This window comes from Aspergillus ambiguus (genome assembly GCF_047715705.1).
Source record: "Aspergillus ambiguus strain CBS 117.58 unplaced genomic scaffold BDV59scaffold_10, whole genome shotgun sequence".
Lineage (NCBI taxonomy): Eukaryota > Fungi > Ascomycota > Eurotiomycetes > Eurotiales > Aspergillaceae > Aspergillus > Aspergillus ambiguus.
In genome coordinates this window covers 414499-439292 of record NW_027395523.1, presented here as the reverse complement: position 1 = coordinate 439292, position 24794 = coordinate 414499, and the positions used below count along the sequence as shown (strand labels likewise).

The following is a 24794-nucleotide window of genomic DNA, read 5'->3' as shown; positions in this document are numbered from 1 at the left end:
CAGATTGAAACTGTCATGACGAGCAGGATGTGAACATGTGTGGAATAATACAAGCATGATGGAGGAGAGTAAATGGCAGGACTGGCACGATCTAGAGACGACATGTCACATTGTGCCACGGGAATCTACCGGGTAGCTTTTAGATTACTAGTAGTAGTATCTTACTACTAGAATTAAGGAAAATGTCAACCGAAAAGACCAGTAATTACTGCCAAGGCTCAACTAGCCATACAAAATCGCGGTGTGATCCAGCCTCCGCACCTCACAGATAGTCACACCGCCAGCCCAGGTATCAGGTCAGAATAGAGGTTGGAATCCAGGGTATAAATATGGCCATTAAAGTGGTAGACTTAGATGAATTCAGGTCCCTGCTACAGTCCAGAATATAGTGGAAATTACATAGTATTACCGACAGCCGCATTTTCCCACAGAAAAATATGCCATGGAGGAATATGGAGGTTAGGATAGGAACGCATATTAAATGGCGTAAAGCATTAACAAGTCCGTTGTCTTCATAAGCTTTCTAAATAGCGTATCTCTATTCTGTTTTTGCCTTTTTCTCAACTTCATATGCCGTATTAGAATGACAATAGTGGTAAAACGTCTCAAGAACACATTGCTATACATATCTTTGGACAAAAGGTCACTCTCATGATCAGCAGCCTGATGACGAGCAGAAAGCGGCGAAGAAAAAGTCCTTGAGCTTCAGCAAACTCATTCTATAGTAACATGGCTACACCCGTCCTTCAATATGCTCTACCCCGACTCCCGTCTCGTCTTCTTTTCTTTCCTCCACCTCCTGCGTTGGCACAAATCGTCCGCGCACCGAGTCTCTCTCAAACAACTCGTCCATAAATTCCAAGGATAGTCCTGCCCGATGTCAGCTCCCAGCTCCCAGTTGATCTTTATCCCCTCGTGAATCCCTACCTTTTGTCTCCGGCACAAAGAACCAAACATACACCACCATGACGAAGCAAAAACTACCGTACACAAAGTACGTGCCGTACCCGTTTCTACCCAGGGTTGCAAACATCGATGGGGTTGCTTTTGCAACGACGAAATTGAACAGCCACTGGGATGCCGTAGCCATCCCCATGTTCACCGCCCGGAGGCGCGCGGGAGGTATTTCCTATGTCCATTGTGAGCCAACTCGTGGGAGGACTGGGGCTCTCAAGAAGACCATACCGAACAGTAGGACCATACGACCGGACCCCAACCGAATTGGTAAACCGCCGCGAACAGATAAATAGCCACAAGGGCTATATACCCCTGAGGGGTGATTGGAGCGTTCTCCGAGATGGCGTCAAATCTCACATAAAACCCCACATAAAAGAGCATTGCACCCTAGTTTCTTCAGTCAGCTGTCACTGTCGTGCCAGCGAATAATCCTACCTGCACAAGACCCGTCCACAGTAATGACCGTCGTCGACCAAGAGTATCGGAAACAAAAGATATGAAGACAGCACAGGCTGCGAATTTCACAATACCATATATCCCCGTGGCGAAAAGGCCAACTGATGCGGAGGACAGACCGACGCTTGAGAATATCGTGGTGGAATAATATGTCATGGCGTTGGTGCCTGTCATGTTACTCCACATCATAAGCGTAATGCACAAGATGGACCTTCGGCGGTAGGACTTTCTTGAGAATGGTTCTTTAAGAAGTGTCCATATCGAGAGCGCTGAAGTGTGGGCTTCTTCCTGCTCCAGCTGGATTTTAAGATATGACAATTCGTCTATAACGTAGGGGTGGTCCTCCGGCAATCCCCGTAGTTTGGCAAGAACAGGTAATGTCTGTTCAGGTTTCTTCATTGCAAGGAACCTAGGAGATTCATTTGCAAGAATCATTCCAACGAGAAGAATTATCCCCGGAAGTGCCTGCAAAGAAAGGGGGATGACATATTGCTTTCTTCCAGATAGGTGTCTCTCACAGCCGTAGTTGACCCAAAAAGCCAACTATTTTCTGGTCAGCTATTTAATATCCGTAATAGCACAGTGTTCTTACTGTAAGACCGAATACTAGCATGAGTTGGTAAAAGCCTGTGAGCAGACCGCGAATGCCGCGTGGAGAGTTTTCCGAGATATATATCGGACAAACAGATGAGGAAACCCCAATAGATAGCCCGCCGATAAACCTATGTATGCTAATCAGAATGCTCACTTTTGTCAATGGAGCCCAGGGGCACACAACGAACCGTCCAGCGTACAAAACTCCAATTACACCACTGGCCCCGGCTTGCATTGCAACTCCGACAAAAAGCACCAAAGCAGCGAGAATCAATGATCCTCGACGCCCGACAGCATTGGCAAGCCAAGTGGATGCGAGAGCCCCAACAAATGAACCCGCCTGAATTACGGAGACAATGTTAGACTCAAGGTTTGCAAGGACAGTTTCTTCTTTGTCAGTCAATCCGTAATCTCTAAAGCTCAGTTAGATATGAGATGATCCGATTTGGCGGCGTATGTACCGTTTGAAGGGGGTCATTGTAAGGACACCTCCAATAACCCCCATATCAAAGCCAAAAAGCATGGAAGCCCCACATGCCTGCTCTGTTTCAGCGCGTGGAAGTGGGCTAAGCGGTGGACAAATTCATACTGCAAGGCTGATGATAATTACTCGGATATTATAGATCTCCGAAGGGTCTGCCTTTGTGGCATCGTTTCGAATAATTCTCTGAAAAAGCGGCATCATCTTTCCTTTTTTACGAGATAAGAGTTCTACATAGCCCAAACTTGGATAACCCGCTTAAGTAGGGTGGATTACGGTCCACGGCTGTAGACGGAGGCAATAGTATCGGTTACCCCATTTCGATTGCGGTCTTTCATAGAGCTCTCCCTGTCTAATAAGGAATATGGACGTTACGTCCTCACTTGGCATCCTTCGTTACCCGGATAGGGCGGTCTTGCAATCGTGCACGACAAAATCCGGGGTATCTAGTGCGGGGAATACGCGGGGAACTTAGCGTCGGCTATAGATGTGCGGATGGGCACATGGAGTTGATCGGCTACCAATTGGGATGAGTTGGTTTATAAATACATTAAACGTATAACATGGCTTCCTCTACAAGTCCATCAGAAGCTGGCCCACCTCGCTTTCCTCCAAATCGGGAAAACCACCCCGAAGGAACGGCAGATTGGAAAGAAATACATTGGGGCAATCGAACGGCTCCGTCAAATCTGCAGGGGAAGTCTCGGAGGGGCTGTGGAATGCATCAGTGATCAGAGGATGAGATACCGTGTTCTCCGATAGCACCCGATTTGCATGGTTGGGAGTCATTTGGTCGCGCAACGTAGCCGAAGAACCGGTATGGGTCGCTTGCGTAGAGACGTTTGTTTGAACCGGGTCGTTTACGTCCTCAGGCGTGAGCTGCCCTTGGAACCACAAATTTGTAAGGAGTCTGCCGTATCTCGATGCAATATGAGACGGACATGTCGCTGCGCTCTTAAGCATGGAAATGAACTGTCGAACTAAGACCGAACAACTCTGATGCTCTCCTGACGTTAACGCCCCGACGCTGAGGGCTTTGAAGAGGAACACAGAAGCATGTATTTCGTAGCTTTGGCATATTAGCATATTAAGTGCGTAGACAGATATGAAAAGTTATGAAAACTTACAGATAAAACCGTACCGGAAGGTACCTGAGATGCTTTGTAGGATTCAATCTTTCCATAAGCCCTTTCAACACATTTTTCGCCGCGTCAATGGCAAGATATATATGCCTGCCATCGGGAGTAGCCATAACACTGTATGGAAAGTACGAAGTCTTCCCAAGGTCCCCAGTGATGTTCCTAGAAGATCGATAAAGGACTGCCTGGAATGCAAACGCGTTGATGTACAGACGAAGATACTCAAATTGGAGAATAAGCAGACAGCCCAAATGAGGAGGCAGATCAACACTTCCCCATGTCTCCTTCCACATCACCAAGGCCTTGGAGCTGTCATCAAGATATTTCGCATAGTCTCCCATGAGCATGAGTTGGACTGTACGGGTCTTTGATGCGTACAATATATCATGGACATTGCCGAATATGGTAGTTAGCTCAACTTGAGCCTGAACGAAAGATGCATGGTCAACCCCTCCTTGGGTTTGCGGGCGTAGTGACGGATAGTCATCAACGGTAAATCGTGCAGATAAACCAGGGCCTCGGCACCAGAAGGCTTGGCCCATTTGTATTGATATTTGTCTGTCGGCAAGGTAAGTGACTAAAAATAAATCAGACCCTTGTAATATTTGGTAGTACTGATCGCAACGTACAGAACCATGCCAGGCGTTTACGATAAAACATAGAAGTAGTCTCGTCTCTTGCTTCTCCGCGGAAAGAATAGCTTTCCAGGTGCAGTAGATACGCTTGTCTTACTGCGAGGCCGACGAGGTTCCACGCAGCACTGTCTTCGTCGGGAACTTGTATGTGGCCAGAGGGTCTGCCATTCACTGTGTCGTATTGTGTACATGCTCCGGAGCTCACATGTGGAACCCACTCTGCAAGCAACAGCAAGCCCTCTACCGAGCCAACGTGGCGAACGCTGGTGGCGCCCAGCACCACACGAAGGAGGAGGTTCTCCATATACCCTAGTATTCTTGAATGCAAGGCCTCAAGGCCAACCCTGTCCTTGGTTGCTATGGTTAGTACTGCGGTCAGAAGAAAGGTTTCGGCTGCCCATGACTGCCCCATATGTTCCAGATCTAGAAGTACGTTAGGAACAATAGGTAGATAAGGATGATAGTGTTGAATATAACTATACTATCATGTCAGCTAACAGTCAATGAGACGCCGTTATGGGCTTACTATTGCAGCAGAGGCTCCAGCAATTGTATATCGACGATATTTTGCTGGACTAATTCATGATTATGGAGACTAGGATTGTCTTCTGCCAAATTGCTCATGATGCCATTTTGAGTGCCAGCGCAGTTTGCACGCGGAGAATTATGCTCAAGTTCTCCGGCGATGTTTATGTTTGTCCTGCCCATTGTCCTTTCGCTTGAAGCGGTTTGCGCTAGGATCTGGAGGGCCTCTAGGGGATTCTGAACGCCACCAATGGACTGAGATGGCCCATCTCTAGCGCCTGCGGGGCGCGATAAATTATTATCCAGGTAAGGCTTCTCTGGATCATTGACTTCACTAGAATCCCTCTGTTGTGGAAGGTTCTTTCGAATCCGGAACCGTGAGTAATCTCCACCTCGTCGGGAGGCAGCAGGGATACACTGCTGGCCTTCAGCGGCGCATTTTGAACAGGGGCGATGAGTATATTCATTGGTATATTTGCTTTCTTCGGTAAGCTCGACAGTACTTTATCCAAAGCAGAATGCGCAACATACAGATCACACTTTGTTTTTCGTTGGCGACATCGTACACAGGCCCGATACAAACGTTCTCCCGTGCTCCTCGTCATTGTAGCCCATCGAGGTATCCTGATTGCCTGTTGGTGACATGGAGAAGATAGGAGGATCTAACATGCGGGGATTCGGCTATAGTAGTCAGGCTATCGGCTATAGATGACTTGGACGGTCCGGTGTCGGCTATAGACGGCAATAGTATTCTGGACCATAGAACACGCCTCTTAGGGAATATAAATATGACTGCTGTGAGACAGTCCTCTCATTTCTAGTAAGACAACTTTTGTAGAGCTTAGTACTCAGTCAGAACGCCTTTCAGAATGGCCACACTTATTAAGCCAACAGGGCTTGCCTCCTTACCCTCGAAGACAGCACCACAGACTAGCCCTGATGACAACTACGGAAAATATTATCCCGTGGACCCAAAAAATCTAAACCTGGAGTCCAATTTTGGGCCCATGGACCCGGCCCAGATTGGCTATCTACAGCCCACTTCCAAAGAAACTCCTCTTGACGTTATGCGAGAAAGGTTTAGCCGCGATGGATATCTCTTGGTACGCGAACAAACTGCATGCACCAAAGCACATTAGATATTGACCTAGAGTAGGTTAAGGGCCTCCTCCCAAGAGAGCCTGTTCTGGACTGTCGTCGCTCTTACTTCGAGTACTTGTCACCGTCCGGTCTGCTCAAAGACGGGACCTCTCCCGTGGAAGGCATTTTCAGCGAAAAGGACAGTCGAAAGTTTCTCCCTCCGGGAAATCTGCGTCGCCTGTTCGGTCTCAAAGACGACGAAGAGTCTGAAAAATACCTTGAACTCATGATAAACGCGCATGAGGCACCGTTCTACCTAGACTTTTGCGAAATCAAAGAACTACGTGACTTTATTCGCAAGTTCGCGGGCTGGGATCACATCACCATGCTACAACGCACCATGCTGAGAGCATTTGTCCCGGACAGTGAGCTGACTCCAGTCCACTTTGACCAGATGTATCTCCGGGCCGGACCGCCCACCAGCATCACTGCGTGGGTCCCTATTGGAGATATCTCGCTCGAAGGCAGCGGGCTGATGTACCTCGAGCGGTCGACTGATATAGGGCAGCAGACAGAGGCGGAATTCAGTAGGAATGCCACTAACCTCACGGACGAGGAAAGAGTGTCTGCTTTCAACAAGAACATGAACGACGGTGGGTTCCTCAGTCGTGACACTGTTGGATATGGGCAGAAGGCAGATCGGAAGTGGTTGATCGCGGAGTATGAGGCTGGAGATGTCATCTTCCATAATCCCTGGATGGTCCATGCAAGCTGCAAGAATAAAGACCCGCAGAGGCGTATTCGCTTAGCAACAGATCTGCGATTTGTGGATTCTACCAAGCCTTATGACAAGGTTAGTACTGTGCGGTTGACCTTTTATAGACTGTCGCTGACGTTAATAATAGCGTTGGATGAAAGTATGGCGGCCTCTAGATGGCCTATAATTGCGGCCTTACGAGGATACTCTGGATGCATGTACCTACTCAATCTTGGGCTATTGGCCGGCACTTTGCTGCTTTGAAAAACTATAGGCGGACATCAAGATCTCGTTGGAGAGGCTCTTACATGACTATTTGAAGTCTGGACAGGTAACGCTACTGAATTATCCCCTACTTAGCTATCAACCTCCTCTATGCGTAAAACTATAGAAAACCAACGCCACTAAAGAATATGTCCTTTATCGTATAGCACAGTATGGACATTGTAGAAATGCCGCTTGAGGAATCGCCAAAAATTCGATGCCCTCAAAGAGACATTTCAGAGCTGAATCTCAATGCACTTCCCCTCCCCGGGAAGCTTGAACCATTATTCCCAAAACCAGGGCTCGTCGGTCGACTACCAGTGGTATTCATTCTAGGGCTCCGAGGCTGCGTGCTCGTTGAGCGAGTCGATGGCCGGTTCTTCTTGATTTCACGCAACTCATCTTCTTTGCGACGCAATAGATCCTCCCGAGATGAAAGGGTCGCTTCCAGTTCGCTGATGCGGGCCAGGTGTCTGGCACTGTCATTTTTCATGTTGAGTTCTCTTAGATGACTGATGTCACCTTCAACCTTGCGTTTCAGAGTTTCATTCTCCTCGCGGAGCTGCCGGACTTCATTCCCGGACTGCGCAGCTACATTGGATGCGGTCTGATATTGCTCGCGTGTATACTCGGCTTGTTTGCTCTCGTACTCGGACTTTCGCACAAGGCTGGCGTTCTCCTTGGTCAGGCGACGGATTTCCTCCCGTGCCGTCTCGAGTTCCGCGACGCTGCCACCGCCGGATTTCAACTCTTCTCGCGCTTGCTCCAGCTCATGGCGTAACTGGGTTCGTTCGTCCTTCAATTTAGAGATATCCTCTTTCTGTTTTTCCACCCGTTGTTCTGAAATCGTTTTGGACTCAATCAGCCGATCTCTCTCCTGCCGTGTTTTGTGAAGATCATTCGTCCGGCTTTCGTAACGATGCTGAAGTGATGCCAGGATCTTTTCTCGTTCCTGTAAACGAGACTGCGTATCGGAAAGAGCTTTTTGGAGATTTTCGAGTTCAGCTGCGTGCGTGGTCCTCATGTGGACGAGGTGTTTTTCCAGGGTCTTTAGATCATTATCCAAAGTTTGGCTGGGGAACTTGGAGGACTCGGTAAACTGTGTTGGCTCCTGCGATACGTCCATCCGTATCCTTTTAGCAATCTGCTCGCCCGCTTCCTCGATCTGTACGACGTTAGCACATTACCCAGAAATCTGGAATTTATGGTTATGGCTCACGTATTGCCGCTTCTGGGGCGAATTTTCTGGAAAGGCAGCGTGGTCAACAACGCTAGGTTGGGTCCCGCCCCCAGAGGATGTATTGTCCAGGTCTTCGGCGCTGACAATGCTGATTGGCTCAATTGGAGGCAAGGGCCAGTTTGCATGAAAGTTATCAGAAAGCAAAAAAGATAAAATTTCTTCCACGTCTTCCTGCACTCCAAGTGCATCGTCCTGAAGATCTCCCACCATGTCACGAAGGCGGATGGTATACTGGATTGTTGTACGCAGGCGTTGCATTTCCGGCAGATTCGGAAAACATAGTTCGACATGTTCACTTGAGTTTGAGACGATCAGTCGAATAGCCGGAAGCAAGGTTCCTTGACGAGCGAACGTGGTTCGCATGTGTTCGACAGGAGGAGCTTTGGCATTGAACGATGAATCCAACGCGATGATAGCGGACGGTGCTTTATATGTCTCCAAAATGCCGTCGTTCTGTGTCGATTGTATGCCGAACGTCAATGTGCCCTTTACCATAGATACCTCGAGGTTCGTACCAAGACCCATATCCTCGCGCGGTCGGGTGTACGCAAGACCTTTGCCCAGGAGATAGCGTTCGACGATCTGCTGAGATCTTTCTCCATTCACCATAAGTACCAGATGTATATCCCGGCTACTTGCGAGCTCCACAACATAGCTTAAGAAGAGAAACTTGGCACTGGAGTATTCTGCCCAAGCTGCTTCTTTTCCGAAGTCTGAACCGGAGTCCTTGATGTGGTCCGCGATGTTTAAATCAGGGTGTGTCGCGACGTTGCTGAGGTGAGACAGTACGTCATGAATCTGTGTAGGAGAGATATCCTTCTAACAATGGTCAGTTAGAGACATGCGTTTTTGGTGGATGGTGCACTACCTCGAGACTTGACATCTCACGGTCAGACTTAAAACCAGCGAGGAAATCCCGAACTATTTGGGAATTATTTGATAACACTCGCTCGTAATCGTCTTTTACCCTAGAGTCCATTGGGAGTGGTACGCAAAATTCGGCAGGGCCAAGATGGACAGATCCTGGCGAGAGCTCTACTGCGTGCGCAAACGACAAGGCGCTCGGCTGGATTGTCTGCACATCACCCGACTGAAGAGAATCTGGAGGATTATCTCCTTGCACAACTATTTCAGGGTGGGTTGTAGGATGGGTAGCATCTCTGTCTATCCGTACACTCAAAGGTGCGGCAGTTTCTGGCATTGGCGCCGGTGCGGAGGCCTCGATGTCGCCTGTAGACGATGGCGTGGCACTGGGTTCATTGGGCACAGCCATAGAGGTAGCTCTTGTTTGAAACTGAGCATACGCGTTTCTAATCTTCTCCCTTGGAGTGGACCCTTCGAATTGGCTATACCTTTCCAAGGTATCAGCCAAAGACGACTGTTGTCTCTGTTGGTTGGAGTCGTCCATGGCCCGAGCGAGGTTATCTCTGATTGGTCTCGGATGGATAGGTGCAGACTGCGACTGAGACTCTGAACAAGATTCTGAAATCTGTGTCTTCCCTATAGACACAGGCTGCGAGGTGATACGGGCAGAATGGATACTGTCTGTTGAATATTAGAAATAGGTATGAATCGACACGACGGGAAGACAGACTTGCTAGATATTCGCTGTCGCTCGAAAAAAGCTGTGACACTGAGGTGTCCGCTTTCGACCGGAGACTGGCCGAGTTGGAGAAGGGCTGTGAGCCAGATGTCTTGGAATGTGGTGGAAGCTCCGAAGCCTGGCTATCAAGTGCACGTGAAGTATCCGGTGGCGTCTCTGATACCTCATATACTGTGTTTGGTCTCTCGACCCGGGCACCAGGCGAACGCTGATTAGTGCGATATAACACTATTTCACCGTTCTGGGCAGTCTGGCTTGTAGCAGACGGAATATAATTATGTGATAACTCTTCACGAGTGGGACGGGTGGGGGTCGTAGTCTCAGAACCGTTTGTGTCTTCTGATACAAGGAACGGGCCCACGAAATCTCCGGAGGGTCGATGTTGCAAGGGAAATGGGCCTTTAAAGCTATATTTGGAGGCACGTGTTGGGCCTAGCCGTGTTGAAGTTGAGGGAAATCTGGTTGAAGGGATCGCAGAGGCAGAGATAGAGGGCCCTGACTGTGGAGCTGTCAAGCTGTTTGATAGATCTCTGTTCAAGATACGAGGGGATGAAGCGCCGCTGAATGGGACAAACAGCGGGGAATCCGAGCGCGATCTCGAACGATGTCTTGCTTCTTCGATAGCGGTCTCACCGGAGGTCTCCGGGGCAGGCAACGCGACAGATGAGGTGTTTGAAGAGCGACGTCTCTTCCTTTCTTCCCACGCTTGAACGGCTGCGTCGTTGGCGTTCTCCTTTGGTTCCTATATTCGGGGTGTTGATGTTAGATAACACCGTGGCGAACAGAGACTCGATGGCTTTAATATACACTATAATCAATGCGCGCAATAATACTTACCCACGTCGGCGTATACGGTCCTTGCCAATCGATCAAGTACTGGGAATCGGATTCGTCAAGAATGCAATTGATAAGATATTCGTCCTCTCCGAGACTGGAAGTGCTCTGGCTGTCTTCGTTGTCGCTCGAGAGTACGGTGTGACTATATCTCCACCTTTTGTTTCTGATGCTGTCGGGTGAAGCTGTTTGTACCGGAGAATGCGCTTTGCGCTTGCGCTCCATTATGCGCGTCCGGAGAACATCGTGGAGACGAGATCCATGTCGCAAGAGAATACTTGTAGAGATAGGGAAATGAATAGAACGTGAATAAAAGGGACCAGAAAATTAACGTTCTGCGACAGTGAAGAGGCAGCTCCAGCTCCAGCAGTGGTTGGTGTGGAGGGAATTGGGGTGAATGCGGAGTGGAGAGAAGAAGAGAGATGTATGAACTCGGACGACGGGGAGCTCGCTCTCTACGCGGATGATCGCCCGCACGTGATATCTTATCAATGCCCAACTCCACTTCCTAGAAGGGGAATCTTGCATTGCCGCTTTATCCCGGTAGTAGTATCTATTCATGTCTACATAGGTCTAGCAGGTCTACTCTCTGCCGTTATGAAGCATCTTGCTTCTGTCGCTCCTTCCATGCCTCAAAGTCATAACCAAGCTGCTTGAGGCTGGTAACACCGTGTCTCGCTTCTCCCATATCCATAAAAGTCTGTCGGATATTGGGGAACAAACTTCGCATCCATTTGGCACGTTCGCCCCAATGATTCCCTTCCTTGCCATTGCCATGATTGATCAAGCTAGGACGTGAATCGGCCGCCTTTGCCCAATCATAAAGTAAATTCATGTAGTTTGCGTCCAGGGGAAAGGGTAAGAGATGGAATGAGGTACCGTTCCCCTTTTCGATGGCGGTAGCATCCTCCCAGGCTTTCATCTCAGACACCGGCGGGAGGCGAAGTCTTCCAGCCCAGACTCGTGCGAAGACAGCGGCCTGGTTTTCAGCCAGTGGGAAGGGGATTACCCGCTGGGTTAAGACCGGAAACACGAGAGACGTGTTGTAGATGTAGAACAGATGTTGATAAGTATTCAAGACCCTGCGACCATCTGTGATGATCGGGGGATCAAGACACGATAGATATGGAAATGAGTATAGGTATCCAGTACAGAAAACGATCGAATCGATCTCTGTCTCGACTCTCCCGTCTTCAAATCGGATCGCCCTGTCGTGTTGGCTGGGAGGTAAAAATTCCACGATTTCGGGGAACTCCATCGGATCCGTAGCACGCACGGCGTCATTTGTCATAAGATATGACTTTCTCCTCTGTGAGACAAGGACTCTGCCCTTGCTTACAGCATTTATTTGGTTCCCAATATCAACGGCGGATGCCGAACTGCCCACAACTACCACTTTCTTCCCACGAAACCCCTCTGGCGAATCGAAGAGCCTAGAATGGCATATTATCCCCGGGAAATGTTCATTCCATTGCTTAATACCAGAGATATCTGGCATGTAGGGAATGTCAAAATGTCCACTGGCAGCCACGACAGCATCGTAGGAATTGGTAACGGTAGTGTCTGTCCGTAAATTCCGCGTGGTGATACGCCATCCTCCAACCGGAGGCGGATTCTGTCGAGCATCCACAACTTCGGTCTCAAAATTGATTAGGTCTCTGATATCCGCGGCATACTCCTCCAGGTACTGTTTCACTACCCAGAACGGGGGTAAGACTTGCGACTTCGAGGGGAATTGCTTCTCCCCATAGGCCATTAGCTCCTTCGGGATGTTTGTGTCCAAAGTCCTATAAATTGGAGATATGAACACGGCCTCAGTCTCGTCGGCACCATCCACAGGCTGCCATGTTGGCTTCTCCACGGCGAAGTTAGGATCAAGCTGAGGTACCGGGGTTGGCAAACCCTGTTTTAAAGCTCCAGGGGTGTAGTTCCACACCCCGCCAACAGAGCTTCGTTTCTCAAATACGTCTATCTTTTCGAAGTAGTTTTCTGCAAGAAGGTATCTAGGAAGCAGGGTTAGTAGCGTTCTCGTACCACGGGGTTGGTTGGCATACTTGACAGCACTGAGACCGGCTGGTCCGGCGCCTATGACGGCGACTCGACGGATTTCCCTTGGTATAGTCATTGCCAAAAAGAGTTAAATATTCTTTAAGGGGAGTAATATCCAAAACAAATATATCCACTGTTGAGAATATAAGGGATGGATGGATGTTAGTGGCGGTTCCGGCCGGTGCTGCTGAATGCGATATCCTTTAGTTACAGACCCCGCCGATTCGGCCGCACGCAGTCGCAGCAACTACAAGCTGCTGGAGCTTCTTGCAAGTGCACGGCTTCTGACAACGTATGTATAATGTACTATATCATGAACTGAAGCCAATATTGGATTATATCGTCTCTTCTATTCAACTCGACTGGAATGACGTCGTCGTAATTAATTCGCTTTTTCTTACATACAATACTCGCTATTCCCCCACAAACACACTTGCTCCGGTGTAATATTACAGTTCCGGTACAATGCACCATCGCAGCCAGTCAAGGTCAGCTTCACATCAAGTCCGCCCCCCGTCCATCTCCATATCTTCATCAACTCAGGTCGACCACACGCCAGGGCGTTCGACCCGGAAATTCCGTCTCTTTCTTTCCCCCCTCCCGGGCCCGCAGCTTATTTCTCGCAATTAACATGCGAAGTTTATGAACGTGTCTGTTTGGATCTCGCGTCTTGATCCTCAGCCGCAATGGACGCCAACCAGTCGCAAACCCCTGGGTCGCAACCAGATACGATACCCATTGCGCAAATATGCCCGACAGTGGAAAATCTATCCGGAAGTTTGATACATGCTACGGTCACCCTTCTTTGGCCCTACTCGTCTTCAACGAAGTCTCTTGGCCTGTTGTTGGCGGAGCCCGATTTCCGCCTGCGCCGCTCAAATGGTCAAGTCAAAGTGATATTCCACGGTCATATCGCTGAGAGCGTTGCGGAATCTAAGCTTGGTATTGGAGATGACGTGTTTCTCAGTCTTGGAGGAGCGAGATTCGTGGATAACCAAGCAACGACACAGACAACTGGTAAATGCGTCACTTGGGACCTGCATTTTGATAATCGCTTGCTTCTTGAGGTACTTACCCAAGCTTCAAAATTAGCCTATATAATATGCTGACAACTTCGAGGTCTTTCGAGCCTCAGAATGCCTCGCAACTGTCAAGGTTGACCCTCCCTCGTCCCCGGTACCCGACATCCACGTCACGAGCCCGACACCCGTGACTCCGACGCCGAAGATATACGCACCTCTGGATGAGATACCGTCGCATGCGGAATCATGGCAATCCCCAGCTTTTATAGGACGTACCCGCACCTCTTTCGGAGGTCTCGTCAACTCCGCCTTCGACCCTTTCACAGAAGAAGACGGATACGTGCCTGGGAAAGGAAGGAAACGCCCGAGATTCAGCATGAGAGGCAGTGAATGGCGCGTCATTGATGAGCCAGATGTTCCGGGGGATGATGACATGCCACTTGACTGGACGCATATATTCGACGAAGCCGAACTATCGTCCGACGGAGACAGAGAGGAAACTGCGGGTGCTGACCAGGTGGCGGCGGAAATCCCTCAGCCTCACCATGGCGACCTTCCAGTTCCCGTGGATGTCATGGACACATCGGAACCTGGAGACCTCAGTGTGCCAGCAGAACCGTCGGCCTTGACTTCAGATAAGGATGCTCCGCCTGCGTACATGAACGAGAGCCCTCTTCCGCCAGGACGACCGGTACTTCCAGAACTCCCCACTCATGTTCCTGTCGAAACCCCACGCTTACATCCTATCCCGTCTCCCGGATTGCCTGTACCTTCGCCGCTTGTTACTACTCCCAGTAGTCAAAGTGGTTATTTCGGATCTGTTGAGACGACGGGCCGGACGCAGTGTGGTCCCGTGGCTTCAAAATTATCCCAAGAGGTTCCCAGGCCGGAGGACAAGGCCTCCCTGCATGTTCAAGAGGAAGCCGCGGAAGATCTGGGAGATCGTGGGACCAATGCGTTCATCGCTGCCTCCTCTGAGATCAGTACAGCGGCACAGGCGATTCAGATGAGTCAGTCTACAGACGTTGCTGAAAAAATCATCGAAGGCACTGCGCAGACTGAAACGACACAACTAGATGGTTCCGAGAATAGGATCATCGAAACGCAGCATATAAAGGATGACGAAGAAAGCGATATTCAAGACTCATTGCGTGACACTGAGGAAGAAGAGGTCCTTGAAGAATCCAGAGCAAGTGAACATGAAGAACAAGGGTCACAAAGTTCCGAGGTTAGGATGGAGGAAGAAGAAAGCGAAGGCGAATCAGCGAACCCAAAAGGTATACAAGTAAAGCCAACTAGCCGAGATCAAGGCTCATCAAATGCGCCTGAAATCATTGAGTCCGACTCAGATGAAGGGTCAGAGATTGCAGAGTCATTGGAAGATAATATCAGGGGTACAAAACGGCGGGGGACCGACTCCGAGAATCGTCCCACCTCCTACGAGGGCGATGAATACTCTATCGATGAGGCCGATAGGTATGATTACGACGAAGATGAGGACGAAGAAGAAGTCGATGAAAACACTGGGGCTGAAGGATATGATCAGTTTGAGTCGGGTGACGAGGTAGTGGAAAGTGATTATGATGATGAATACGAGTCTGAAGATGAGGCCGACGAAATGGATGTCGAAAATGATATTCGGCAACCGCCGCAAACTGGTCCCCCCGAAGTCATTGTGCTTGACAGTGACAGCGAAGATGAAGCCCCCCCCAAACATCAACCATCTCAATCCGAACAAACACATATTCCTGCAATTACACAGGCACGTCGGTCGCCTGTAGAGTCTGAAGAAGATGATTATATGTCCAATGAAGGTGGAGTCTCTTCAGAAGCAGATGCAGAAGAGTGGTCTGAGGTCGATGGATCTCAGGAAGATGAAAACCAGGAATATGAATTGGAAGATCGACGGTTTGATGTTGGATCGACAAAAGACGAGTCGATGGCTGATCAATATTCTGAGGCTGAATCTGTGGAGAATGACTGGCCAGAGAATGAACATATGGAAAACCGGCCAATTGAGGACGAACGCATAGAAGAGGATCACATAGGCAAGTCATACGCTGAGGCGCAGTCACATATGGGAGCAGAACATGCCCCTATTACCCTTTCTGAACACGACGAAGATGACTTTGACTCTGGTCACGATTCACGACCTTTGCAGGGTGAAATAGACGACGTGAGGCCGAATTCACCATTGCAGAATGACCAAGTCGATGGGGCCTCGAAGGCCAATCTTATGGACCAACTTGACATCGTTAACCGGCCTGAGCCGTCAGATAACCGATTGCCAATTGATCCCGAGCTATACGATTCAACCCCCGCCCCAGAGGGTGCCAGCGAGAGGACGAGTTATTTGTACCCGGAGAACGATGATCAACAACAGACAGAAGCGAAATCTTCAAGTGACAAAGAGCAGGGTGGGGAAGAAAGACTGGCCTTTTCTCTTCATGGAGCATCGCCACCTCATTCGTATATGCCGAATCATACGATCGGTGTGGTGCCTGTTCCTCCCCAGCAAGGACAAATCTTGACGCCAGATCCCTCGCAGCTGAGTGATATTAAGCCCGTTGTGAATATTATGCCGAGCGAAAAACCACCAACTCCGCTGCAGACGCAGGACACATCAATACAAGAACATGACTTCCAGCCAGCACAGACGGCGGATTCTGCTTTGGCGCATATCACGGAGAGGAACAGCCCTCTCCCTGAAGCAATGGACGAGAATAATGTCTTCGTTCAGGTCTCCGAGAAACAACACCTAACTATTGAAGATGAGCATGTGCACAAAACAACGGAGGCTTTGGTATCCCACAACGACGAGATTCAACAGACTCAGCACCATGTCGAAGACGACGAGTCGGTTGGGACGATAGACAGTGTCCATCTTCTGAGCATCGACCGTCACTACCCTGGACTGCGGAGCAAATTGTCATATTTTGCTCCTCTTTCTACTCTCATTGACCATTTCAATTCATTGACTGATACAATCTCGATCGTGTCTGAAGTTCTCCCTGTTATCCGCGCTACATCAGGGAAGAAAGACTATCTCCTGACTGTCAAACTGACGGATCCGTCAATGGCCGGGACCACCTTGAACGCGGAAATCTTCCGTCCCTACAAAGCAGCGCTGCCCTCTCCTGGAGAAGGCGATGCCATTCTCCTGCGAAATTTCATGGTCAGAAGTTTCAATCATTCGATGGTGCTCGTCAGCGTTGCAACCAGCTCGTGGGCTGTGTTCAGCAGTTCCAAGATTGACGCCCAAGTCGATGGTCCGCCGGTTGAGTACGGTGCGGAGGAGCAAACCCACGCGACTGACTTACGTCAGTGGTATCAGGAAGCCGGCATGGCTATGGTAGCAGACAACCAACTGCAAGCGTCAATTGAAATGGCAAGCAGAGAGCTGACCCCCGCCAGCAGCGTTGCTCTCAGCGACACGGGGAGTATCGACTCTGCACCACGCGACACACGGGCGGACTCGTCCGTGTCAGCTCGGGGTTCTCGGCGCAGGAAGTCTCGCAGGAGAATCACAATTCACGAACTCAGAGATGGTACGAGGTATACCGAGGTTGGGTCACCCTCTGGCCGGGACAGCATTCATGAACTTCGTGACGGAACAGTGTACGCAAATCTATAGTACACTATGCGGAGGACGATCTAAATAAAACTAGGGTTCTACGATTTACCAATGACATAGCCTGATCTTTAATTTCGGGTGTAAATCTCAAATTCAGTCTGTATCATGTCATAATCTATATCACGGACCATGTCAAATGCAGTATATACAGGAACTCAACCAACTATTAGCAGTCATTGCACATATACACAAGAGTCTATGCATATCCTCTACATCTTGGAATTCGCCGGGCCAAAGTTAACCGCAGCGCGAATGAGCTGGTTCGCAATCGCCGTAGGGGGAGGGAGTCTCAAACCGCCCTCTTTGTACTCAGGGCCGGCGTTCTCACCCAAAGCGCTCGTCCCAACCCTCAGAGCCTCTTCAACCTCCTGCACGTCGAACCACTTGGCATCCTCCAGCTCGGGGTCATGCTCGAGGTTGATCTTCTCGTGCTCAGGGTCGCTGACCTGCGCGATGGCACCGATCATCAGATTCGCGGGGTACGGCCACGGCTGCGACGAGTGGATAACGACGCGAGAAAGCGTCACGCCAGCCTCTTCCCAAACTTCTCTCCGCACAGCGTCCTCGATGGACTCGGCTGGTTCGATGAAGCCGGCCAGGGTGGAGTACCAGTTGGGAGGGAAGCGCTTGGAGCGGCCGAGGAGGATGCGCTTGGCGTCCGCCGAGAGGACGGCGACGATAATGGTAGGGTCCGTACGAGGGAATGACAGGTTCGAGATGGTGGTGCGCGTGTTACAGCCAGGACGCTCTCCGGACTTGCCTTCCGCCACCAAGGCAGCATCCGTGGGTGGACACGCGCGCTTCGTGCCCGAGTTAACGGACACTGTAGGGTGACCACAGGTACCGCAGAAAGTGTTCCGAGTGTTCCAGTCGGTCAGAGCGCGGGCTTGGGCGTAGATCGCAGCTGTAATATGTGAGCAAGGGTGGTCGTCCTAGGGGATAACCGCAGACAGGATATGACATACCTTGATCAGCCGGGAGACTCATAACAACTCTCGTCTGCAGGAAACTTAATCCTTTGGCCTCCATTGCGCTGATCACATTTTTGGTGTTGTTCTGATGCTCCTCTGACCCCTTCGGTGTTACGTCCAGTGCGAAGAAGGGAGTACCGGTGTAGATCTTCCAGCTCAGGGCATCTTGCTTCCGACTCTCGTCCATGCCAAGGAAGATCAAGTGTGGGTATGTCTTGCGCGAGTCGAAATCCTTGATGATATCCTCCTCGGACTTATCGTAGACCGTGTCGGGAACGAGATTCTTGACCTCATCGTGCTTCGCATAGTACAACTCGGACGGCGACTTGGTGAGCGGCGCAAGGTCCTTTAGAAGAACGAAGCGAGTGGCCGGGTGTCGGATGGCGGCCGAGAGAAAAGGATGCTCCGTACGCAAAAACGACAAGCGATTCAACGGAGAGCCTAGATATGTCAGAACTAGACTAGAGTGAGCCACGCGGTAGCCTACGTACTGGAGAAATAATTGACTGTCTCCCTCCCAAAGCGTCGGGACATCATGGTTTCGGCCAGCGTATGCGCGGGGGCGGGGATCTCAGGATAGCCGCTCATAATGGAGGAAACTCGGGTTACCTGCGAAAACTGGGCGCAGAAAGAAATAAAATGAGAGTATGCGACTCGAGATAGCCTCCGAAAAGCGGGTATATGAAAGGAAGACAGCGATAGAGCGAAAGAATGGGGATTGTCGCTCCTTTTCCACGTCGCAGTATCTCCGACTTCCCCTCCAATTAGTCAGCAGGTTGGCCGAGGATCAACATGTCGTCACCCGAATATGTGAATTCAGGTTCATATCGGGTTCTATTGGTGTAAAATGGAAATACAGTGACACGCGGAAAGAGGGGAGCTCCCCACACACGTGACTTGCGTCATGTTGAGCTTCTCGATTTGTTCTCCAATTCCTTCCGTCCTCTATTGCGACGGACATTCTTCTCTCCCCGCGCTGCTTTCACCATGGGCCACCTCGTTACTCTGGCGACCTGGTAAGTTCTTTTTATCTGATTATATATCGATGGCATCTGACTAACTCCGCTTCTCTCAAGCTCGCTCAATCAATGGGCCTTGGACTTCGAGGGTAATGCCGAACGTATTATTGAGAGCATTCGTCAGGCGAAGGCCGCCGGAGCTTCTCTGCGTGTTGGACCTGAGCTCGAGATAACTGGTAGCTATACACGATACCGGGTTCAGTCCCGCGCCGGCTGACCATTCGCCAGGATATGGCGTCCTGGATGGATTCCACGAGGGGGATACTTTCCTGCACTCATGGGAAATGCTTGCTCGCATTATCGATCACCCGGATTGCCAGGATATTGTCGTTGATGTTAGTTAGCTTTGCAGACTGTGGAGAGTATTGTGAACTGATATGTTCAGGTTGGTATGCCTATCCGGCACAGAAACTGCAGATATAACTGCCGGTAAGCTTACCGCATACTCCCTCATATAGGAAGATAATGGTAGCTGATGCAATATAGCGTTATTTTTTACAACCGCAAGATTATTCTCATCCGTCCTAAGATGTGGCTTGCCAATGGTGTGATTTCCCATATTCCGGCTGGTTATACACATGGGGTAAACTGACAGTCTTGTGCACAATACAGACGGCAATTACAGAGAGATGCGCTACTTCACCCCCTGGCAACGCCCCCAAGAGATAGAGGATTACTATTTGGAACAGATCGTCGGGAAGATAACGGGGCAATACAAGGTCCCATTTGGTGATGCGGTAATTAGCACAAGGGACACTTGTCTAGGATTAGAAACATGCGAAGAGCTGTTCACCCCGAACGGGTATGTCAATCTAATGAGGTGAACGACTTGATACTTACCATATACAGACCGCATATTCCGTACGGCCTGGCAGGCGTGGAGATATTCTCTAACTCATCGGGGAGTCATCACGAGCTGAGGAAGCTGGATACAAGGATCAACCTTATCACGCAGGCAACTAAGCTTGTGAGTTCCTTCGCCTCCGCCACAATAATAATACTGACTTCCACCTAGAGCGGAGGAATCTATCTTTACGCCAACCAGCAAGGGTGTGATGGTGATAGACTCTACTACGATGGCTGCGCAATGATTGTCGTGAACGGCAATATCGTGGCCCAGGGATCGCAGTTTTCCCTCAATGACGTGGAAGTTATCACTGCCACCGTTGATATAGAAGAGGTAAGGTGCCTAGCCTTCTTCCCCTACATGCACTAACCTTCGCTAGGTCCGGACGTATCGCTCCAGTACGAGCCGGAATATGCAAGCCAGTAAACAATCCCCGTTCGTTCGACTTGATCTCGACGTGAGACTGTCTAGACAAGATATCGAGGCCGATCCCGGTCTTGCCCCTTCTGATACCCTTTCCCCGCGCTATCATGCACCAGAAGAAGAAATTGCCCTGGGTCCTGCTTGTTGGCTGTGGGATTATCTCCGGAGAAGTGGCGCCGCGGGATACTTTATCCCTCTCAGTGGGGGTATTGACAGCTGTGCCACAGCGGTCATCGTCCACTCGATGTGCAGGGAGGTTGTCAAGGCCGTCTCTGAAGGCAATGAACAGGTCATCAAAGATGTCCGCAGGCTTTGTGCCGAGCCGGCGGATTCAACCTGGGTGCCTTCGACCAGCCAAGAGGTTTGCAAGTAAGTTTACCCAAATCCTATTGTTCCATGGGTATATTCTAATTCGCAGGTAGTCGTATCTTCCACACTAGCTTTATGGGCACACAAAATTCTAGCAAGGAAACCCGCGAGCGGGCCAAGGCGCTGTCGACCGATATTGGTTCATATCACATTGACTTCAATTTCGACACAGTCGTAACCGCGATCACGAATCTATTTACTGTGGTCACCAATTTCCAGCCCAAGTTCAAAGTCCATGGTGGTAGCCGGGCTGAGAACCAAGCCTTGCAAAACATCCAGGCTCGTCTGAGAATGGTCCTTGCCTACTTGTTTGCGTCTCTGCTACCAACAGTCCGCCAGCGGCCGGGAGGTGGTGGGCTCCTCGTCCTGGGCTCTTCTAACGTGGATGGTATGTTTTCCGCCCTTTATTCAGAGACCTCGCTAACTTGCTTTAGAATGGTACGTCGCTACTTATGTATACGAGTTTTGAGAGGGTTACATTAACATACATGCCAGTTTGCGTGGTTACTTGACAAAATACGATGCTAGCAGCGCAGACGTTCGTCAAACTCACTCTGCATTTGAAGGATGTAGCTAACGTCGGTCCCAGCTGAACCCTATTGGGTCGATCAGTAAAGTTGATTTGAAGAAGTTTATCGCATGGGCTGAGCAGAACTTTGAGCTTCCGATCTTGCACGAGTTCCTGGATGCCACCCCGACAGCCGAACTGGAGCCCATCACAGCCACGTATGTCCAGTCTGATGAAGCGGATATGGGGGTGACCTACAAAGAACTCGGCACATTCGGTAAGATCGCATCCCTTGTTCGCCAAGCTCTCCACCTATGGAGGTCGCCTTCTAGGACTCTCGTCAACCTCTATGGCTATTTATACCACTCATACACTTCTTCCTTCCTATTTCTGATGCTAATATCTGTCTTAGGTTACTTGAGAAAGGTGGCCCGTCTTGGGCCCTGGTCCATGTACGAGCGTCTGCTCCACCTCTGGGGCAATGAGTACAGTCCTCGGGAGATTTATGAGAAGACAAGGCACTTCTTCTACAATTACAGTATTAACAGACACAAAATGACTGTTCTCACTCCATCTTGTACGTTCCCGCTCTCGATAGCTGTATATTGGTCCAATGGCTGGATATCCCGCTCTAGGAAAATACCTGGTGATCTATATCTAACTTCTCCAAGACCACGCAGAACAATACAGCCCCGAGGACAACCGACATGACCTTCGGCAATTCCTGTGTAAGTACATTTCATTCTGTGACAAACAGCTGTAGCTGATATGTGGTCTAGATCCTCCGTTTACATGGGCATACAGCAAGATGGAAGAGAGTGTCAAGTACTGGGAGTCTAAGGGATGGACTGCTGGGAAGGCGCAGAAGAAGAATGTTAAAGCAGACTAAGTGGTTGGTAGAGTATCCCGTATTGTTTTGGGTATTTGCGAGAAACGTTCATGGTAAACTCATGTCGCGAAATGTAATCATACCCTAGCACCGTTGTGTATATGACAGCAAGCTATTGATTGATGAATCAGATGGCTAATCACAACAGCATGTAATATAATCGGTACCCAGGTAATGGACTTTGATGCTTGTTGAAATCAATGCAGAGCGAAGCGATATGCAGAAGCGATAGGTATCTATAACTTTCAGTTACACATTGTGGGAAGCCTCAAAACAGGTCATGTATTGAGGCTTCCCACAATGTGTAGAGGTCTACGAAAGCCAGCGGTCTTAAGCAAACCGGATGGAAGTCTTGAAATTTATTTATTGCAACCTAGATGGACTGTATGTAATTTTGTACTACTATCCAATCTTGCCCATGACAGGTGAAAACAAATGAAAGCTGAATGCATCTGAAAATGACAAGAGGACGGAACGCCAAAAACCCGCTAAAGATTATCAAATGGTTGTAGTGAGCAAGACATGGTAGACAATAATGGTGAAATCTTCGTTAACTAGTTCTCTTTCCAAAACCAACCACTTTTGTTCGGGTTAGACACGGAGCCATCCTGTTCACCAGACGCTGACTTATTCTGCCGTGGGTTGACGACCTCAACAGACTCATTGCTCTCCTCGCGGCCGTCTGAAAAGCGTTTTGTTTTGATGGTCTTCGTCTGAACGGATCCATCTTCAAGACGGATGCGCTCTGTGGAGGTGGACGTGGACATCACGTAAGGTTTGTGCTCTGTTTCCGCAACGGCGGACATAGTTGAATCGACGGAAGGTTCCTGAGAAGACTGCCGCTGATCCGCAGTTACTTGGCTGGCCCAGCTGTCGGTGTAGTCATTAGGAGATTCCTTTAGTGATGGCTCACTCTCGTCTCTCGCTCGGCGTCTGTCATCGAATATGAGGCGCAGGAGCGGGCTCTCGTACACGCCTCTGAAGACTTCCCGCTCACGGGCCTCAATATCCGAAAGGAAGCGATCATATAGGTCCAGCTCCGTGACGGAATCATGGTCGTCCTCATTCCAACTGAACTCCGCCTTCACATTTTCTCCAGTGGAGTTCCCATCGGCATCTCCCTTCCGGCTCGTGTCATAGGTGATGGTCGACCAGGGCTTGCCTTCCGTGCCTGACACATACTTCCATCGATCACCCAAACTGCCCCGTTTCGCTAGGCCCTGGAGCCAGTCTCTTCCGGTCTCCTTCTTGGTTAGGTCAGTCGAGTCGCGGTCGAGCATGGGTTTGCCGTTTTCGAGCCGTAGGAGATCCTCGAAAGCTTCGCGCCACTGGGGCTCTGCCGGATCGCGTTCGGAGGAAGGGCGTAGCGAGGACATGATGGAGGAGAAAACGCCCCTGTCGCGGTTGGACCGGTAGTGTGCTTGGCGCTCGAGGTGGAGGGGCGAGTAGGGGCTGAACATGAGGTAGTAGACGGGCCAGGCGGGCGACTCGTCGTTGACCATGCTGGAGAACATGGGGCGGTGGTAGGGGTGGAAGAAGCGGTGGGAGAAGCGGTCGTCGAACCAGAAGCGGTCGAAGAACGAGTCGAAGAAAAGGTCGATGTCGAAGAGGTCCGAGGATGAATAGTTATTGCGTACTGAGCGCTGCGTCTGCCGGCGGTCGTCGGGTTCCGGCCATGGTGATCTCGTGGAGCTGTCCGGGTTATCATCGCGATCCTTGCCTGAGACGGCGGGGCGCTCGTCTCCGTCGGGAGTCTGACGGAATTTAGCACGCTGGTATTTGGGGTCCTCAAAAATGGCCCAGTGGTCCGGTGGAGGCGAGGAGACGATGGATGGCAGTCCCATCACGGACTGCAGCATCGAGGAGATTTGCTCGTCGGCATAGCGGCGAAACGCGACGAACGGGTTGTCGTCATCGGGCCAGGCGCGGGGATGTTGATCTTGGCTGGGCTTTGGTTCTTTGTCCCCGGTCATGGTAGAGAAATGAATGTGTTTAATAGACAGAGGGATGGACGGAGGAGATATAGGGGGAAAACTGGACAGTGGCGCTGGATGGAAAATGGAAGAAGTATAGAAAGGGAGCTAGAGTGAGAGAGCTGTTGGGGTGACGCCCCACCTGCTCTGGTTGGCTGGTGGGGTGCGGCCGGACAGAGAGACCACTGACGCATGTCTTTGTCATCTGCTTGTAATGTGTCCCGTTTAGGACTAGCGTCTCGCTTGCGTCTCCTGATCTATATCACCATTCTATCATCTTGACTGCAACCTCATCACTCCATCCCATCCAAGTTGCCTTAGCTAAATAGTATTTATTTATTGGTCTTATGCAAACTTAGAGTACATGTCTCCTTAACCTCGAGATATATCCGCTTTCTAAAGCAGATATTAGAGTACTCGCTAATAACTAGTCTGACGTACCTAGTGTCCCACTCGAAGTTAGCTCTATTAACCCTTGAAGTATTATATACGTGTAATAGGTCCCTAATTTCAGGGTCGGAACGT

At 50.0% G+C, this 24794-nt stretch overlaps 9 protein-coding genes across 9 annotated transcripts; 3 read left to right on the top strand and 6 right to left on the bottom strand.

Annotated features, from left to right (window-relative positions):
- Positions 1-733: 733 nt before the first annotated feature.
- On the bottom strand, positions 734-1812 carry BDV59DRAFT_200865 (general substrate transporter; the record flags this gene model as incomplete). Its single annotated transcript, XM_073693680.1, has 4 exons — positions 734-870; positions 928-1129; positions 1186-1344; positions 1393-1812. 4 exons carry the CDS (start codon positions 1810-1812, stop codon positions 734-736), a joined length of 918 nt encoding a protein of 305 aa, XP_073549286.1.
- Positions 1813-3060: 1248 nt separating this feature from the next.
- Positions 3061-5392, bottom strand: BDV59DRAFT_207115 (uncharacterized protein; the record flags this gene model as incomplete). The annotated part of the gene is made up of 6 exons (XM_073694936.1): positions 3061-3557; positions 3616-4204; positions 4257-4665; positions 4789-4802; positions 4859-5289; positions 5319-5392. 6 exons carry the CDS (start codon positions 5390-5392, stop codon positions 3062-3064), a joined length of 2013 nt encoding a protein of 670 aa, XP_073549285.1.
- Positions 5393-5656: 264 nt separating this feature from the next.
- On the top strand, positions 5657-6811 carry BDV59DRAFT_207113 (phytanoyl-CoA dioxygenase family protein; the record flags this gene model as incomplete). Its single annotated transcript, XM_073694935.1, has 3 exons — positions 5657-5890; positions 5944-6720; positions 6773-6811. The coding sequence occupies 3 exons, from the start codon at positions 5657-5659 to the stop codon at positions 6809-6811; spliced, it is 1050 nt and encodes a 349-aa protein (XP_073549284.1).
- A 148-nt stretch (positions 6812-6959) lies between these two features.
- BDV59DRAFT_12429 (uncharacterized protein) lies at positions 6960-10102 on the bottom strand. The gene is made up of 4 exons (XM_073686865.1): positions 9727-10102; positions 8997-9673; positions 8108-8944; positions 6960-8053 (listed from the first exon to the last, which is right to left on the bottom strand). The coding sequence occupies exons 2-4, from the start codon at positions 9534-9536 to the stop codon at positions 7112-7114; spliced, it is 2319 nt and encodes a 772-aa protein (XP_073549283.1). The 5' UTR covers positions 9537-9673; positions 9727-10102; the 3' UTR covers positions 6960-7111.
- A 1002-nt stretch (positions 10103-11104) lies between these two features.
- BDV59DRAFT_175632 (putative flavin dependent monooxygenase) lies at positions 11105-12835 on the bottom strand. The gene is made up of 2 exons (XM_073689293.1): positions 12620-12835; positions 11105-12568 (listed from the first exon to the last, which is right to left on the bottom strand). The coding sequence occupies exons 1-2, from the start codon at positions 12688-12690 to the stop codon at positions 11161-11163; spliced, it is 1479 nt and encodes a 492-aa protein (XP_073549282.1). The 5' UTR covers positions 12691-12835; the 3' UTR covers positions 11105-11160.
- A 154-nt stretch (positions 12836-12989) lies between these two features.
- BDV59DRAFT_175630 (uncharacterized protein) lies at positions 12990-17333 on the top strand. Its single transcript, XM_073689292.1, has 2 exons — positions 12990-13681; positions 13734-17333. Exons 1-2 carry the CDS (start codon positions 13301-13303, stop codon positions 17268-17270), a joined length of 3918 nt encoding a protein of 1305 aa, XP_073549281.1. The 5' UTR covers positions 12990-13300; the 3' UTR covers positions 17271-17333.
- Positions 17334-17342: 9 nt separating this feature from the next.
- BDV59DRAFT_12357 (NAD(+) diphosphatase) lies at positions 17343-19072 on the bottom strand. The gene is made up of 3 exons (XM_073686852.1): positions 18733-19072; positions 18236-18682; positions 17343-18174 (listed from the first exon to the last, which is right to left on the bottom strand). The coding sequence occupies exons 1-3, from the start codon at positions 18827-18829 to the stop codon at positions 17480-17482; spliced, it is 1239 nt and encodes a 412-aa protein (XP_073549280.1). The 5' UTR covers positions 18830-19072; the 3' UTR covers positions 17343-17479.
- Positions 18953-22476, top strand: BDV59DRAFT_175626 (glutamine-dependent NAD(+) synthetase). Its single transcript, XM_073689291.1, has 15 exons — positions 18953-19257; positions 19318-19436; positions 19489-19595; positions 19646-19689; positions 19747-19805; positions 19873-20062; positions 20110-20227; positions 20276-20440; positions 20487-20899; positions 20953-21287; positions 21394-21437; positions 21489-21684; positions 21820-21984; positions 22079-22135; positions 22187-22476. The coding sequence occupies exons 1-15, from the start codon at positions 19229-19231 to the stop codon at positions 22294-22296; spliced, it is 2151 nt and encodes a 716-aa protein (XP_073549279.1). The 5' UTR covers positions 18953-19228; the 3' UTR covers positions 22297-22476.
- Positions 22477-22647: 171 nt separating this feature from the next.
- On the bottom strand, positions 22648-24341 carry BDV59DRAFT_175625 (uncharacterized protein). The gene has a single exon (XM_073689290.1). It carries the CDS (start codon positions 24267-24269, stop codon positions 22851-22853), a length of 1419 nt encoding a protein of 472 aa, XP_073549278.1. The 5' UTR covers positions 24270-24341; the 3' UTR covers positions 22648-22850.
- Positions 24342-24794: the final 453 nt, after the last annotated feature.